Source organism: Maylandia zebra, linkage group LG22, assembly GCF_041146795.1.
Source record: "Maylandia zebra isolate NMK-2024a linkage group LG22, Mzebra_GT3a, whole genome shotgun sequence".
Lineage (NCBI taxonomy): Eukaryota > Metazoa > Chordata > Actinopteri > Cichliformes > Cichlidae > Maylandia > Maylandia zebra.
The window spans coordinates 26646566-26662650 of record NC_135187.1 but is presented as its reverse complement, the minus strand read 5'-3'; the positions used below and the strand labels follow the sequence as shown (position 1 = coordinate 26662650).

At 43.0% G+C, this 16085-nt stretch overlaps 1 protein-coding gene across 2 annotated transcripts; it reads left to right on the top strand.

Moving 5' to 3' along the window:
* Window positions 1-1098: 1098 nt before the first annotated feature.
* gon4la (gon-4 like a) lies at window positions 1099-15295 on the top strand. Of its 2 annotated transcripts, XM_014409495.3 has the most exons (26): window positions 1099-1588; window positions 1953-2148; window positions 2224-2438; window positions 2767-2841; window positions 2929-2979; window positions 3095-3148; window positions 5293-5388; window positions 5471-5563; window positions 6167-6328; window positions 6424-6634; window positions 6708-6809; window positions 7177-7217; window positions 7316-7431; window positions 7737-7917; window positions 8012-8098; window positions 8174-8351; window positions 8430-8580; window positions 8675-8822; window positions 10434-10550; window positions 11394-12026; window positions 12111-12188; window positions 12271-12456; window positions 12534-12677; window positions 12864-13075; window positions 14190-14292; window positions 14381-15295. In XM_014409495.3, exons 2-26 carry the CDS (start codon window positions 1971-1973, stop codon window positions 14483-14485), a joined length of 3717 nt encoding a protein of 1238 aa, XP_014264981.2. In that variant the 5' UTR covers window positions 1099-1588; window positions 1953-1970; the 3' UTR covers window positions 14486-15295. The 2 variants fall into 2 exon arrangements, with proteins under 2 accessions (XP_014264981.2, XP_076735177.1); XM_076879062.1 differs by lacking the exon at window positions 1099-1588 and having other exon boundaries at window positions 1610-2148.
* Window positions 15296-16085: the final 790 nt, after the last annotated feature.

Sequence of the window (16085 nt, the reverse complement as noted above, 5' to 3'; positions counted from 1 at the left end):
ATTGTTTTCTAACAAAAAACTGTGTGAAATGTAAGTTAGACTTGTGTTTGTAAATGAACCGCCCCATGTTGTGTAGCTTTCTGGGTTTTATAGTTATTGGGCTACATATTTATTTATTATACAGGCTATACAGTACATAAGATCAAAACTCACATGTTTTATGTAACTAAAGTGTGTAATTATGTGGGCTACAGACAATAATCAAGTTATAGACTGTATTTATATGAAAAATGTGTATACTTACTGCATTTGAATTATTTTAACCATATGTAACCACCTGCACATGTGTTTGAAAAAAAAAAAAAAAAGGCTTTGATTTTGCCACCCCATTTGATTTCTTTTCCACCCTCATGCCACCCTAAGAAAATTTCTCTAGATCCGCCCCTGCTGCTACCGTCACACCCCCGTTTACAGACACTGCAGTTAATCTACCCGTGGGCACGCACTGCACATAATTCGAGTCTCAGCACAGCTGGGAATCAGCGCTATGCATGACCTGCATATAGGGAAGTGGCACAAACAAAAAAAACTAAAACAAGAAAGGTTATTCCGCCCTTACACAACTCACTCTCAGTCATTAACCGCCTTTACGGCTGGACGTACTAACCAAAACAAAATTACAAATCAATCAAGAGAATAAAAAAAATAAAAAATAAAAAAAAAGGACAGCAGAGACAGCACAACAACAGCTGAAAAACACAAACAACATTATCGATTAAAATGTTACCCAATAAAATATGAGTTTTATTAAACCATTCAAAAATCACAAAACTTAAAACAAACACTCAACATACCTACAATATTGATCGGTTTCCCTGCGCGCAGTCGATCTAGACCTTGATCAATTCCTCCATTAAAACTCGAAACTAAAAAAAGTCCAACAACAGGCATTAAAAATGGGCACCTACAATAATAATTGATCCAAACAAAATGGTAAAAGTTTCTTACCGAACTATATACCCACTCGCACCCGAGTGAGTTAATCACCTCTGGAATTTCCCACAGAAGAGCGCTAACCTCACCCCTCACACCCACTACCTTTTCAAAGCTCCTCTGCTAATCACCTGGCAGAGAGCAGCAAACTGCCAGGTGACACTTGTTACATTCATAAGAACAAGAATAATTTAAGGAGAAGGGAATTATTTCAAAGAGACTCGGGGAGCATAGTTTTTTGCTGATATTTTTACATTTTTGAAAGAGACAGGAATTTTAATAAGAAAATAACGGTGGTACTGTAGGTTTTGATAAAAATTACAATCTAGTACGTGGCGCTAATGCACCTAGAATTTGTTTGCCAACCGCCATGAAACTGAAGAAGAAGAAGGAAAATTACGCCGCTCCATACGTCACAGTGAGGGCGCCGGAAATGTAGTTTTTGGAGGCAGACTCGTCTGACGTTGTGGCGGTAAGTTAGTCTGTGCTGCACCAGACCATGCCCGTTATCGTGTGGGTACCGAGAACGGACAAGAAGGCCTGCTGCCCCGTGCACTCTTGAGCTGGATCACCCTCGCGGCCCACGGATCTCTGGGGCTAACGTTAGCAGCTAGCCGGCGGGAGGCGGGACGAAGAGCCGAAGCGGCTAAAACAGGTAAACGCAGGTGAATTCAGGTAGTTTACCACGGTGGCTACTGGTTCCTTGTCTGCCCATTCCTCTGCTGGTTCAGGTCTCATGTCTCTCGGTCTTTAACAGCATGTTCACACCGACAGGAGCTGCGAACAGAAGCAGCTAACCTTTTAGATTTGCTAAAGGAGGTCCACCCCGCTTGCCTGCACCAGGGTCTCCTTCTGAGGCTCAGTTCAAAAAGAACTGTTATTAATCTTCTGATCTTGTTTGCTGTGATTGGTCAACTCTTGGAAGCCTGCTGAGGGGCGGGAGTTACAGCTTGGGTGTCCCTTCAATACTTTTTATTCTCATCTGTATAAGTTGTTTGAGTCTGATGTCACTGTTTCAGAGGTCATGTTTCTGCACGATGAACTCGGGCCGAAAGTGTCTTAAACTCAGCCTGTCCGGCCCAGCTCCTGCCGTCACTGCTACTACACTGCTGCAGTTCGCCTCCCATGATGCTTTGCTACAGGAGAAGGAGGAGGAGCAGCGTTACCAGCTGGCGGAGGAAGACACCACTGACTCCAGACTCGTCATCACCATGGGTAATGCACACACATGCACATACGCTGGTGGCTTTGTGAGGACCCGTGTCTCTGATGGACCGATCTCTCCATCAGAGGACAGCCAGGAGGAGATGAAGGCTGCCAAGAAGAAGGCCGCCAGAAGGAGGAAGAGGAAACTGGCTGAGGAGGAGGAGCCAAGGGATGGGGCCTCAGAGAGTGAGGAGGAGGCAGGAGTGGAGGTGGAGATTGACAGACAGCTGGATCAGTCACTGGAGACAAAGTCCAAACAGCACAACCTGACCACAGTGAACGTGAAAAACATCATCCACGTGAGTGCCTCCACCCACATGCCTGGAGAGGGTGTGATCACGATTTTTGATTGAATTCAGGTTTTTAAGCCTACTGTCTTTGAAGCAGTTTAATTAAGTATTTGTCCATGAAGTGTCATGTGACTTACCCTTTAATGACTTGGAGTAGGATGCCTGTTAGATGGTAACGGCTTATTAAAGAATACTGTCAGTCTTTGACAGTCTTTAGTACATTCAGTTCTCTGAGGTTACTCTGAGCTCTTTTAAAGATATGAAGTGTAACAAACTCAAAGGCTTTCAACAAGAATATGGGAAACTTACAGTTTAAACGTTGGCCTTTGACCCACAGGAAGTGATCACCAATGAGCATGTGGTGGCCATGATGAAAGCTGCCATTAATGAGACTGAGGCTGTCCCTCCATTTGTGAGTCTATCATCCAATCAAAATCAATCATTCACTGCCATCACGTGAGTCCTGACCCTGCTTACAGACTTTCTTTCTTTTCTGCAGGAGCCCAAAATGACTCGATCTAAGCTGAAGGAGGTGGTGGAGAAAGGCGTAGTGAGTCCACTTACAGCAGCCCACACACACACACACACACACACACACACACACACACACACACACACACACACACACACACACAGAGCACTCTGAACTTTTTGTTTTCTGTCAGGTGATTCCAACCTGGACCATCTCGCCCATCAAGAAAACCAGTGACATCGTCAAGGTAAAGGTCAAAGGTCAAACCTGAAATCCTGACTGCAATCTTTATAAAGTCTTCAGTTAAGTGTAACTTTTTAAAATCATCTGAAAAACATTTGAATCCCTGCATTTTTTCGAAATGTTTTAAAATGACGTAAAAGCTTTTAATGGCATTTTGTCAGCATTTGACTTGAATTCAATTTTTAACACCGTAAAGTGTTTTTTAATCATTTTAAAATTTTCATTGGCATTTTTCATTTATTTAATTTGGAGAAATAGCCATCAAATTAATTCAATTACACATTAATTCAGTTCTTAAATGTTAAACAATTCAGATTTAAAATTCTTATTTTATTTTAGTTACATCTCTAGATATTAAAAACATTTGAAACTAACATAAAATTTAAAAAATGAGTTTGTAATTTTTTCTTTTTTTTAAGTAGATTATGTAATTGTTTTAATTTTTAATGTTAGTATTTTTAAAAATATATATTTTTAACTGTGTTCTTGACGATTTGTAAAAATATACAAACTGCTTTTATACCTTTCTTCATTTTCTCTTGATGAGCCTCATGAGGTAGTCATCTGAAATGGTTTTCCAACAGTCTTGAAGGAGTTCCCAGAGATATTGAGCACTTATTGGCCGTTTTGCCTTCACTCTGTGATCTATCTTGTCCCAAACTATCTCGATTGGGCTTAAGTCGGGTGACTGCGGAGGTCAGGCCATGGCGCAGCAGTCCATCACTCTCCATCTTGGTCAAATAGCCCCAACACAGCCTGGAGGTGTGTTTGGTGTCATTGTCCTGTTGAAAAATAAATGGTAGTCCAACTAAACATAAACTGGATCGGGTGGCATGTCGCTGCAGGATGCCGTGGTAGCCATGTGTGCCTTCAATTTTGAATAAATCTCCAACAGTGTCACCAGCAAAGGACCCCCACCTCACACACATCACTCCTCTTCCTCCATGTTTTACGATTGGAACAATGCATGTAGAGACCATTCGTTCACCTTTTCTGTGTCGGATGAGAAAGACACGGCGGGTGGAACCAAAGATCTCAAATTTAGACTCATCAGACCAAAGCACAGATTTCCACTGGTCTGATGTCCATTCCTTGTATTTCTTGGCCCAAACAAATCTCTTCTGCTTGTTGCTTTTTCTTAGTAGTAGTTTCTTAGCAGCTATTTGACCATAAAGGCCTGATTCACGTAGTCTCCTCTGACCAGTTGATGTACAGATGTGTCTGCTACTGGAACTCTATGTGGCATTTATCCTGGACTCTAATCTGAGGTGCTGTTAACTTGCGATTTCTAAGGCTGGTGACTCGGATGAATTTATCCTCAGCAGCGGTCGTTGTGTGTGCCAGTTTCATCGTAGGGTTTCGTGGTTTTTGCCACTGCACTTGGGGACACATTCAAAATGTTAGCAATTTTCCAGAGTGACTGACCTTCAACTCTTAAAGTAATGATGGACTGTCGTTTCTCTTTACTTAGCTGATCGGTTCTTGCCCTTATATGAATTCTAATAGTTGTCAAATAGTTATGTCCGCTGAGTACCAACCTGACTTGTGCACAATAACACAGTTGGGGACCATCGGTTGTAAGAAAACAATAAATGTCACAAATGAACCCTGAAAAGGCTCACCTGTGGTGAAAACTATTTCAGGTGACTACTCGTGAAGCTCATTGAGAGAATGCCAAGGGTTTGCAGCGCTGTCAACAAAGTTTGTGTCTAACTTTCTGGAATCTAAACTATAAGGCATATTTAGAGTTATTTATTTTGTTTTGCTACATTTCTATATATCCTGCTTTATATATTTGATATCTTCAGTTTGCAGTTATAATGTAGAAAGTAGTTCAAATAAGCAAAACCATTAAATGACAAGGTGTGTCCAAACTTTTAACTGGTAGTGTATATCTGACCTGACTTTTAGTCAGAGTATGAACAGTTTTAAAGCAGGTTAGCAATTTAAAAATAATTAAAAGTAAAAAGAGGCATTTTTAAAGTCCTTTTTTCTCCAACTCTAGTGTTTTTGTAGTAGTCATAAAATGTGATTCTTATTTCTCTGCTGAACGCTGAGACTAACGCTGTAGGATGTGTGTGACCTCCTTTGTTTTCTGTGTGGAATTACAGTGTCAATGAAGTTTCAGCTACATGTGTCTGTCTTCAGGCTCCGCAGTTTGTCGACATCCCTCTGGCTGAGGAAGACTCCTCTGATGACGAGTACCATCCCGAGGAGGAGGACGAGGACGAGACGGCTGAAGACGTGAGGCTCCAAGCGTCTGCAGCGTGCTGTGATGTTGATGATGACTGGCTACTGATTTTTCATTGGTTGTGTGTCTGTGTAGACGTTCCAGGAGAGTGACATGGAGAGCACAGCTTCGTCTCCTCGAGGGACTCGGCTGCCCCGAGCTGAGGAGGACAGCTCCAGCCCATGGCAGGTCCTCAGAGTGTGATCATCGCTGTCAGTCTGCTGATCAGTCAGAGCTTTAGAAGTGAAAATGTGTGAAACAATCAGTGTTGTCTGGTCCCTCAAACGTCAGATTGTTAGAAATGAACAAATTCAAAAACTTTATTGATGACCAAATGGCAAAACTACTGATCAAATTATTTCTGTTGATCTAATGGTAAAACATGGAGATTTGAGTGAAAACAGGAATATTCCGCAGTTTTAAACACACCGGTTTATGAAACCTGAGTATAAAACATTGTTTTTATTTGCTGATTTCCCTAAAAGCTCTGAGTTTACTTTTTTCTGAACCTGTGAATGGGACACTGTCTACCTCAGGGGTCTCAAACTCCAGTCCTTGAGAGCTTCTGTCCTGCAAATGTTAGATGCATTCTTGGTCCAACACACCTGAATCAAATTAAGGGCTTTGCCAAACTTGATGGCATGCTGAAGAAGTAGCTCAACCATTTGATTCAACTGTGTTGGAGTAGGGATGCATCTAAAAGCTGCAGCACAGTAGCTCTCGAGGACTGGAGCTGGAGAGCCCTGGCCTACCTAAACTTTAAAGCCTGCTTCCTGTCTTCCATCCTATCAGAAGTCGCGGAGTCGGTCCAGACTTGTGAGGGCAAGGTCTGTTTCCATGGGGCCGCCCCCTCCCCCCAAAGCTCCACTTCCTAAACCTGTGACTGACAGGACCTTCCTGGAGAAGCTTCATGCTGTGGAGGAGGAGCTGGCTGTTTGTATGGAGCCCTATCAGGTAACCATGGAGACAATCTGGTCATGTGATGCATCAATATACGATAACGATATAGATCAAAGCGACAGATCATTATGGATCATCTGTGTCGTCAGCCTCTGTCTGAGTCGGAGGATGAGGCCGGTCTCATGGCGTCTCGGACTCGGTCCAAACGTCCTCTCAGGGATGTCCCGCTGGGCCGGCTGGAGGCAGAACTCCAAGCTCCTGACATCACACCTGATATGTACGACTCTAGCTCCACCCACGAGGACAGGGAGTGGACCGATTGGCTGAGAGGGCTGATGAGCTCAGACATGGACAATGAAGGTGAGGGTTCATAACAGAGCAGGGATTAGAGTTCTGACTGGACTCAAACTGATCAAGAATCTTTTTCTGACAGAGGAGTGTGATGACGAGGATGATCCAGAGTACAACTTCCTGGCTGACATTGACGAGCCCGATGTAGAGGATTACCGTGATGACAAGGCTGTCCGCATCACCAGTAAGTACACAAACACACATGTGTTCAGATTTTCCCTGCAGTTACAAAGGAGCTGCTCAGTCATCTGTTTAAACTCAGTGCACACGTTCGGGAGGGTGCCTCAGGTGATCAGCCGTAATATCTGAGAAATCAGTAATCAGTGGGCGGCTAACAATCAAAGGTCCATGGATTTTAAATTTTTTTTATTGTATTTTTTTTTCCTCTCCTCTCCTCCGGTCTACCCTCACACACACACACACACACACACACACTCTGATGGATGCATCAAGGGTGCATCCATAACATGGCCAATATTAAATGTATCATAAGCGAGCAATAAATGTGATTAATACCTGCTGAAGATGATAATTTGTGTTTATGTCCTCAGAAAAGGAGGTGAACGAGCTGATGGAGGAGCTCTTTGAGACGGTATAAAACACCTTCAGGTTACCTGTCTCTTCACCTGTCTCCTCAGTGTCTCTTCACCTGTCTCCTCACCTGTCTCCTCACCTTTCTGTGTGTCTCAGCTGAAAGAGGACCTGGCTGGACAGGAAGTGGATGATGAAGGCCATGAGGAAGAGGAAGAGCCACAGGAGGAAGCACAAACATTTCAGATCCACACACCTGAGGAGCAGCAGGACAGGTGCGTAACTAACACACGCACACAGTCGGGTATTCATATATTGTGGGGACATCTAATTGACATGCTTTCACTAGCAACGAACCCTGACCATCAAAAATGAATGCCTAAACCTAACCTAACCATAACACAGTTGTAACCGTGACATTCCCTAAAAGGCCTTCAAACTTGTGGGTACTGGGATTTTGGTCCGCATGAGGGCTGTTGGTCCCCACAAGTATAGTAAACTTCCAATTTTTTGGTCCCCACAAAGACATGAATACATGCTCACACACACAGATACATCACTGTCTGTGTTTTCACATCAGAGAGTGTCCTGATGATGAGGCTGAGGATGGACCAATCGCAGAGCTGCGCACGGTGAAGCAGCAGCTGGCATTGATAAGAAGGAAACAGCTGACTGGAGTGCCACATGACACGCACACAGAGCTGATCGTGTACAAGTTGAACGCTGAGCAGAGGAAATGCCTGCAGCAGCAGCTCCAACAGGTAAACTCTACTCTTTCAGCATGGCGGCTGAGAGCTCTTACCATGCTTTTACCATGATAACAGCAACTGAACTCACCTGTCGTTTTTCTTTCAGCATGTCCAGCTACTTACTCAGGTTTACCTGCTGACCTCACTTGTGCCCAGACTGCACAGCGAAGCGGAGACCTGCCGGCAGTTCCTGGTAACTCACCTGGATGTGTTGTGATGTACTTCCTGTTGTTAATGCACCCATTGAAGCTCACTTCCTGTCTTTCAGTGTGAGGTAGACCTGCTGGCGCAGCGGGCCGAGCTGATTGGTTTGTTGGCTCTTCCTGGTTTCTGTAGTGTCTTCAGAGCATCCAACCTGCAGATGGCGCTGCAGCTGCTGGATGAGCTGCGTCAGGCTCCCATCAGCTACCGGCCACAGCTTCGCCCCCGTGATGCCCGGGGACGGAGTGAGTACAGGTGGGGGCGGGGCTTCCTGATTGATTGACTTGAAACTTTGATTGAAACTTGTTTTTACATGCTAACAGTGCGCTGCTTCCCCGTCATGCCGGCTGAGCTTGCCTGGCTCTTTGCCACACGGCCCGTCTTCATGTACCCGGAGCTGCTGCCTTGTGCTAGCCTAGATCCCGCGCTGTACTGCCCCCGGAGGACAGCAGCCTTCACTCCGGCTGAGGACTGGTGAGCACACACTCACTGTAACACAAAGAGGCCTGAGAAAAACCTTCACCATGCCCTTAGTGTGTGTGTGTGCGTGTGTGTGTGTGTGTTTCAGTCTGTTGGTGCTCGGCCTCAGGAATATGGAAGGGTCATGTGACCCACCCAAACTGGTGTCCCAGTTCCTGCTGAGGAAATCTCTGGTTCAGGTTCGACGAAGGATCCTGCAGTGCTGCCGGCCAGGTTTTCCTGACAACGTTGTCAAGGTAACGCAGACATACATACACATACATGGTGCGTCCCAATTCATGGGTTGCATCCTTCCAAGCACCTGGCCTTTTGAAAGCGAAAATTATGTATGTTTTTTAATTAGATTTTTTTGGTTTGTGAAGTATCTGAGGCTAAGACCACAGGACTGTAAATACAATATTGTTGGGCTTAATTTCTGTACCCAACAGTAATTTTAACATTAACTAGTTAGCTAATGTTGTTAATGAGACTAGTGTCATTTCAGTTTGGTCATGTAAATATAACATGGCCAATATTAAATGTATTGCATTTAATTAAAAATGTACAGCAGTGAACTTTAACTCTGTTTCAAATAAGAGAGACAAATATTGTTCTTTTAATATATTGGCAATACCAAATTTGTCTGAAAGCTTATTTATATGGGTAAAAAGACAATTTACGAGTTGTGATAACTATGTGTTTGTTAGATAAAATGAAGAGTAGATTGATTTATCGATTTGTCAATTTTGTGAAAAATTTATTTTGATTTTGAGAAAATCATCCCATAACTGTTTTAAGTCATATTGAATAGATATCAGAGCCTTAAACAGACTGACCTGGCAAAAATGATTAAAAAAAACATAACATCCTTATAAATTATAGCACTATACATCAACTTATCCCAAAATACATAAAGCATATAAACATCTACAGCAATATAATTCAACAAACAGCAGTACTACTAATCCAAAACACTCCATGTTTCATATTACTGAAAGAAACACAGACTTTTATTTTCAGGTGCATTCTGCTGCTGATATTTGCGTACTTTAAGTTTCTGAATATAGAACTTTTTACTGCCTTTCATAGTTTTTACTTGAGCGCCCTGAGTATTTTCTTCCACACTGAAAACACTTTGATAGATTTAATGATGACTTTATCTAATAAGAGTGATTTAGGACAGATAATTAGTTATTTTAAGCTTTTTTTTTTTAAGTAGTCCCTCTCATAGAGAGAACAGTCTGTCTGTTCTCTTCATCTCTCAGCTGGTGCTGGCCCTTCCTCACACACTGCTGAATTTGTCCTGTATCATCAAGGGTGGAAAGCCTCGGTCTTAATCAGCTGTCCCTCAGAGATGATCGCAGATGATCTGAACACTTGCAGTTCTCAAACATGGAAATCAAATGTGTGCAAAGCTACAGGATTAAAACACAAATTTAACATAGCAGCTCATTTAAAAAAAACACAGACACCACCAAACGGAGCCAGCAAAATAACCAAACTAACATTAACAGTGCTGTGAATCCTGCTAGTACTGTGATATTCAGGTTTGAATATCACAATTTCTGTAAAATTAAAGTCAATTTTTGAACAATATGCCTTTTAGAGTAAAGGCTTTAAAAGCAAGTGGAACCTCACTAGTACTAACATCACTAATGTCACATAACTTTGCCGACATGTAGCTAAAAGTAATGTTTTCATGTTCTTCAGTATTAGAACATTTGTGTCGCTGCATAAATGAGTACTTATTTAAAAAGTTTATTCTTCGACCGCTCCACTTGAGCTGTCCATTATTTTTTCGAAAAATGATCTGCTTTATCACATCTCTGTACATAAAAACACACAGTCCATCTGTCTGTCTTCTGCAGACCTTCAGGTACCAGCGGCGGGTTCTCCCAATGCCAGTGGCATGTCGTCCCGTGAATTTAGCAGACTGGCGACCTCCTGTGGAGAGAGAGGAGAGCGTCATGCCTCTGTGGCTGCTGGTAGGAAGGCTGTTTGTGTTTCCTTTGTTCCTCTCTGCATTTTTCCTGCCCGTCTTCTCTTCATGGAAAACTAGTTCCAGAATAAGCACTGATGACATGGTGTCAAACAGTTGACCGAGGAGACCCAGGTGACACTGGAGAGATGAAGCAGGTGCCCAGGGGAGGTCTGGGAGTCTCTGCTTAGACTGCTGCTCCATGGAATGGATTATAAGAGAAGAGGGAAATAGCAAACGTAGTTAACTGGTCAGTAATCAGCCTTGTGGTCCTCCCACTGTCTCCTCGGTGTTATCGTGCAGCTCAGGAACCAGTTCCCCATCAGCTGCAGGTTTTCCCGCTGTTGCAGTGTCTCCCTCTGTGTAATCTGAGAAGCACTAGTTCTGATAGGTATGAGGTTCACTTAGAGGTCATAAAAACGAACGGTATTTTAGATTCTGAAGAAAGGATGTGATGAGGATTAGCTGATGCTGCTGACACAGACCGTTTGTGATGGAAACAAAACCAACTGTGACCTTTGAACTTTTAGCAAACCAAACAGAGAAGTTCCACACTTTATTTCACACTAGATCCTCCTGCAAAAATAGAATATTTTCTTTGAACTACCAAAAAATCTGTTTTGTAATTGGAGCGTTTCTGTGACTTATTGCAGCAACTTTTCCTTTTCTAATGTGGAATCTTGACACACTTTGTTGAAACTGCAATTGTGTTTGTTGGGATGCCTCAGCGATTAAGAATGTGCTTAGGCTGATTTTACAGTGAATCAGAAGAGAACACTGCTTTCATGTGTGTAGTTTGAAGTCTGAGTATGTATGTGCATATATAAAACCATCTCTTTTCTGTCTTCAGCGCTCTCTCCCCGTCATCTACCCAATCATTAGGCACTATAATAGCTCCGCCTCAAACATCCCAACCCCCTCCAGCTCCTACAGCGTCCCCCCTGGGACCCGATACCCACCCCGCCTCCCTCAGAACCTGGACTTCAGACGGATCGGCTTTGTATTGCTGAATCAAAACCACAACCCCCCTCATCCCCCTGACTCTGCCCCCTCCGCTCCCACTCCTCCTCGAGTCCTCCTTCACCGCCTGCTCCTGACCAGGACCGATTCCCCCACTGACATTTGCACTGCCACTGTGTCCATGGCAACCAGAGATCAAATTAGACGATACAGTCAGAAACTTGCAGCCCTGAGGAGGGGGAGGGAACACAAATCCTTTACACCTCCTTCCTGCGATGACCCCACCTCCCATCAGGTGACAGGGGATGATGTCATCAGAACTGATGAAGAGGAGGAGGAAGAGGGCGACATCATCCTGGTTCTGTCTGAATCTTCACCCAGTGCTGCAGGAAGTGTTGCTGTCAGTGACGATGTGCAGGAGGTGGGGTCAGAGAGTAAACAGGACGGAATCTTGACACCACCTAGAGGAGCAGAAGAAGACAGTGGTGATCCTGATGAAGATGGAGACAGAAAAACTCAGCAGGTGAAACCTTTAGTGGCCAAAGTCAGCTCTCAGTCAATCAACCAATTAATATCTGCAGATATCTGACTTCCTGTTTGGTTTCAGCCACTGTCAGAAGAAAGTGATGAAGATGATCAGAGAGAGTCAGAAGACGTGCTGTTCGCTCATGATTATCTCTACAGGGTGAGGCTTTAATTCTGGAATTGAATTGTATTTAGCAAGATTGTGTAACCGCAGTTGTTTGTATTTCCTGTTACCTGGTCAGGTTTATGAGGCGGTGCAGATGTATCCGGGCTTGTGGGAGGAACTGATGTGTGTGTTGGACGAGTTCTCAACTGCTGCAGTTGATGTCCTGTATGACAGAATAAGCAGCGTTCTGCGGCCGTGGCCTCAGCTGCTCAGAGACTTTGCCGCCTTCCTGAACCGCAGACAAGCTCGCCGCTGTGGCCTGGTGGGTGACATCACTGTGACCTCGCAGAGGTGTGCTGTGACTTAGGTGCAACTCATCAGCTCTCTTCATCTCCGCAGCTTCTGGAGCAGCAGCTATTTGAACGCAGTCGAGTGTTTCTATGGAAACTGAGATGGAGCCTGGGAGAAAGCTCCTCACTCTACCAACAGGTGGTGTCAGTACTGCAAGGAAGCTCTGCCCCTTTACCTGAGGACATAAACAAGGTAAGGTAGATGACATTTGACCCCTCAGCTGATCTGACCTGAGGAAATCTGTCAATTAAATCTGTCTTCTACTGATAAAATAATTAAACACTGATTATTTTCCTCCGGAATGATGGGTTTATCAAGTTATTGATAAAAAATGGAACAGAGAGAGACCGAAGTCTGATCCTCTCTTTGTTTTGTCAGCTCTCTTCTTTGCTCTGCCATCATCCTGACCTGCAGCAGGAACTCCGCCAGTTCTACCAAGAGTTCCACACCACAAACTCTGCTGCCCAGAGTTCCCCTGACGGGAACCAAGGCACCGACAGAGAGGAACAGGATGAGGGGCAGCGGCAAGCGGTTTGTGCCAAAAACATCACTTTGACAGCCACTGGGGAGAAAGTCGTCATGTGGACACGGTCAGAGAAAACACTAAAGAAACATTATAACGATGAAACATCATTTCAAGGTTCTGAAACTATTAGAGACAAAAAACTCCAGTGTCCTGAAAAAGTGTTGGCAGGCATTATTCAGATGTTGTAGAAAATATCAGAAAGTCATCAATAAGTGTTGCACCAGCCACAATCACACATTCAAAATCTGTGTTGCATAAAACATTACACACCCTGCAAATGTTCACGTGCTCTGGAAACGTGTTCTAAGATAAGATAAGATAACCTTTATTAGTCCCACACGTGGGAAATTTGTTTTGTCACAGCAGGAAGTGGACAGTGCAAAAGTTATGACGCAAAAATTAGAATACAATAAGAATAAATACAGTACACAGCTGTACAGAATAGAATAAAATAATATACTATATACAGTAGAATAAAATAGAATAAAAATATACAATAAGATAAAAATAGAATACGAATGCTATATACAACTGAGTAAAAATACAACGATGCCAGAAAAGATTATTGCACTTAGTGTTATTGCACATGTGTGGATGTGTGTGTTTGTTCAGTTAAAGTCTTTGTTGTGGAGTCTGACAGCAGTGGGGAGGAAAGACCTGCGAAATCTCTCCGTCCCACACCGTGGGTGCCGCAGTCTCCCACTGAAGGAGCTGCTCAGTGCTGTCACAGTCTGCTGCATGGGGTGGGAGACGTTGTCCAACAGGGATGACAGCTTAGCCGCCATTCTCCTGTCACTCACCACCTCCACTGGGTCCAGAGGGCATCCTAGAACAGAGCTGGCCCTTCGGATCACCCTGTTCAGTCTCTTTAATATTCATTAAATGCTCCATAAAAAATCCTTAAGGAATAAAAATGAGACGGAACATCTGTAAACCCAAAAAATAAAACTTCTGTAGCATACATCTTCTAGTAGCAAAGACATTTGTATTGTATAAAACTGTAAATGTTGTAGAAATGTTTCATTTGAAATGTTCTACAAACATAAACGCTGATCTTGAAACATTATGAAAATAAAATGAATTTAAGCATCGAAGCTTTCAGAGCCAGATGTTTTAAGATGATTCTAAAAGTAGCATAAGAAAAGAGGAAAAACTAACTCTGATTGTTCCTGTTCCAGCGAGGTGGACCGAGCTATCCTGACTGCCTGTCAGGAGAGGGGAGCCACCTGGAAAACGTTTAGACAGGTGTCTACCCACCTGGGAAACAAGACTGCCCAACAGGTGAGATGAGGCAACGCCTCAGCATGCAAGTGTAGAGCTCTGAGCTCTGTGTTTTTCTTCTAAGTATTAAATCCGATGTTTTCTACAGGTACGCCTTCGGTTCCTCGACCTGATGAAGCTTTTCCACTCTGCAAAGTCCACTTCCTGTTCCTTTGAGGCACAGCCAATGAGCAGGCAAGATGCTCCAGACTGAGTCCTTGACCAGTTAGAGACCTGCAAATAGACTACAGAGTCCAAAATGATGCGAATCCACCGCTGTCCGACTTTGAGAATCCAGAGGAGTTTATTTAGATGAAAGAATGGAGTCTTGCAGGAGGCGCTCTGCTCACCTCTGCCAGACTGTTTAGAGAACGTGTCTAGAATGTGTTGAGACGAGAGGATCAAAGAGTTCCATTCTAGATCAGAGATGATGAATGATTCAGGATACATGTGAACCTCCTTGGCCGGCCTTTGGTTCTGGACTTTAGGTTTAGAGACTTAGCTGTGGATTTAAAATCTAGAACCAGTTAAAAGTTCTACAGCCTCAGGATAACACCCCCCTTCTACAATCTGGGTGATGATGGATTCTTCAGACCTTTTTTCTCTGGAGCAGATTTGAGGCTGATCAAAGAGTTCATTTACAGGACTGTAGCTTACTGTGAAAGAGTTCAGAGACACTTGCTGTTTATACTTCAACTCCGATTTGTTGACCAATCAGAGCAGAGCTTTATTTAAAAAATATTTATCATTAATTTATCTCCTCTAGAGAGGGAGGGGCCTCTGTGGTCACATAATACAAAGAAGGAAAGTAGAAACCAGCTCCTGTTGGCTTAAACTGGGTCATGTGACCTTGGTGAGGGGCCTGTCTTCTGGTTTCCCATTATGCTCTGCGTTGAGGACACCTCATCACTCCCATGATTCCATGCTCTCATGTTGGTGAAGGAGACATTGTGTGAAGGTTTTGTACAAATGTTTATTCACATTGAATGAAAATAACTCATTAAAATTTTTTTACTCCTTAAAAGTGTTTGTAAACAAAGTGTTTGTTTGTGAAGGCTAAAGAAAGAAATCTTTAAGCTTTAGGGAGGAAAGAGAGTACTGATATAATGAATTGCCCCCTCTATTGGAGAAATGAAAAGAGCTCTGGGTAGCACCAGGATAGTGCTCCAGGGAACGATGAGGTATGTTATATTATATTGAAACATTTAAGTAATGTAGCGTTAAATAAATTGTTAATGTTATTTAATAAGATATGACAAGTAGGGCTCTTGCCATATAGATGCAAAAAGGCAATAATTATGCCAATAAAGAAACCTGGAAAAGGCCATAGTAATCCTGGGAAATATAGAACCATTGCTTTGACTTTCAATATGTGTAAATTGATGCAAAGGATGGTGAATGAGTGGTCGGCGCAATTTTTAATCAAGAAATATAACAGCGCCTTATCAGAGTAGTTTTCGTAGCAATGGATCCTCTTTTATGTCTGGAAGATGATATTAAGAAAGCTCAGAATAATAAAGAAATTGTAGTTGCTATGTTTGTGGATGTAGAAAAAGCATATGATATGCCTTGGAGAAAGGGTTTACTGATTAAATTACATCAGTTAGGAATAGGAGAAAATATGTTTAGTTGGTTAAGGGATTTTTTTATGTGACAGAACTATTCAAGTTAAAATAGGATCACGTTTCAGAGCCAAGAAAAATAGAAAATGGAACTCCTCAAGGAAGTGTAGTAAGCCCAACGTTATTTTCAGTTATGATCAATGGTATTTTTAAAGATATGTCTGTAAATTACTTTTTGCTCATGATAGAGCA

Bases quoted from the DNA above. Each gene is read 5' to 3' on its own strand.
- gon4la (XM_076879062.1), top strand. From the start codon at position 1,938: ATGTCACTGTTTCAGAGGTCATGTTTCTGCACGATGAACTCGGGCCGA. The intron at 8,099-8,173 runs GTAACTCACCTG...CCTGTCTTTCAG, and splicing joins AGACCTGCCGGCAGTTCCTG to TGTGAGGTAGACCTGCTGGC. The intron at 12,678-12,863 runs GTAAGGTAGATG...TTGTTTTGTCAG, and splicing joins TACCTGAGGACATAAACAAG to CTCTCTTCTTTGCTCTGCCA.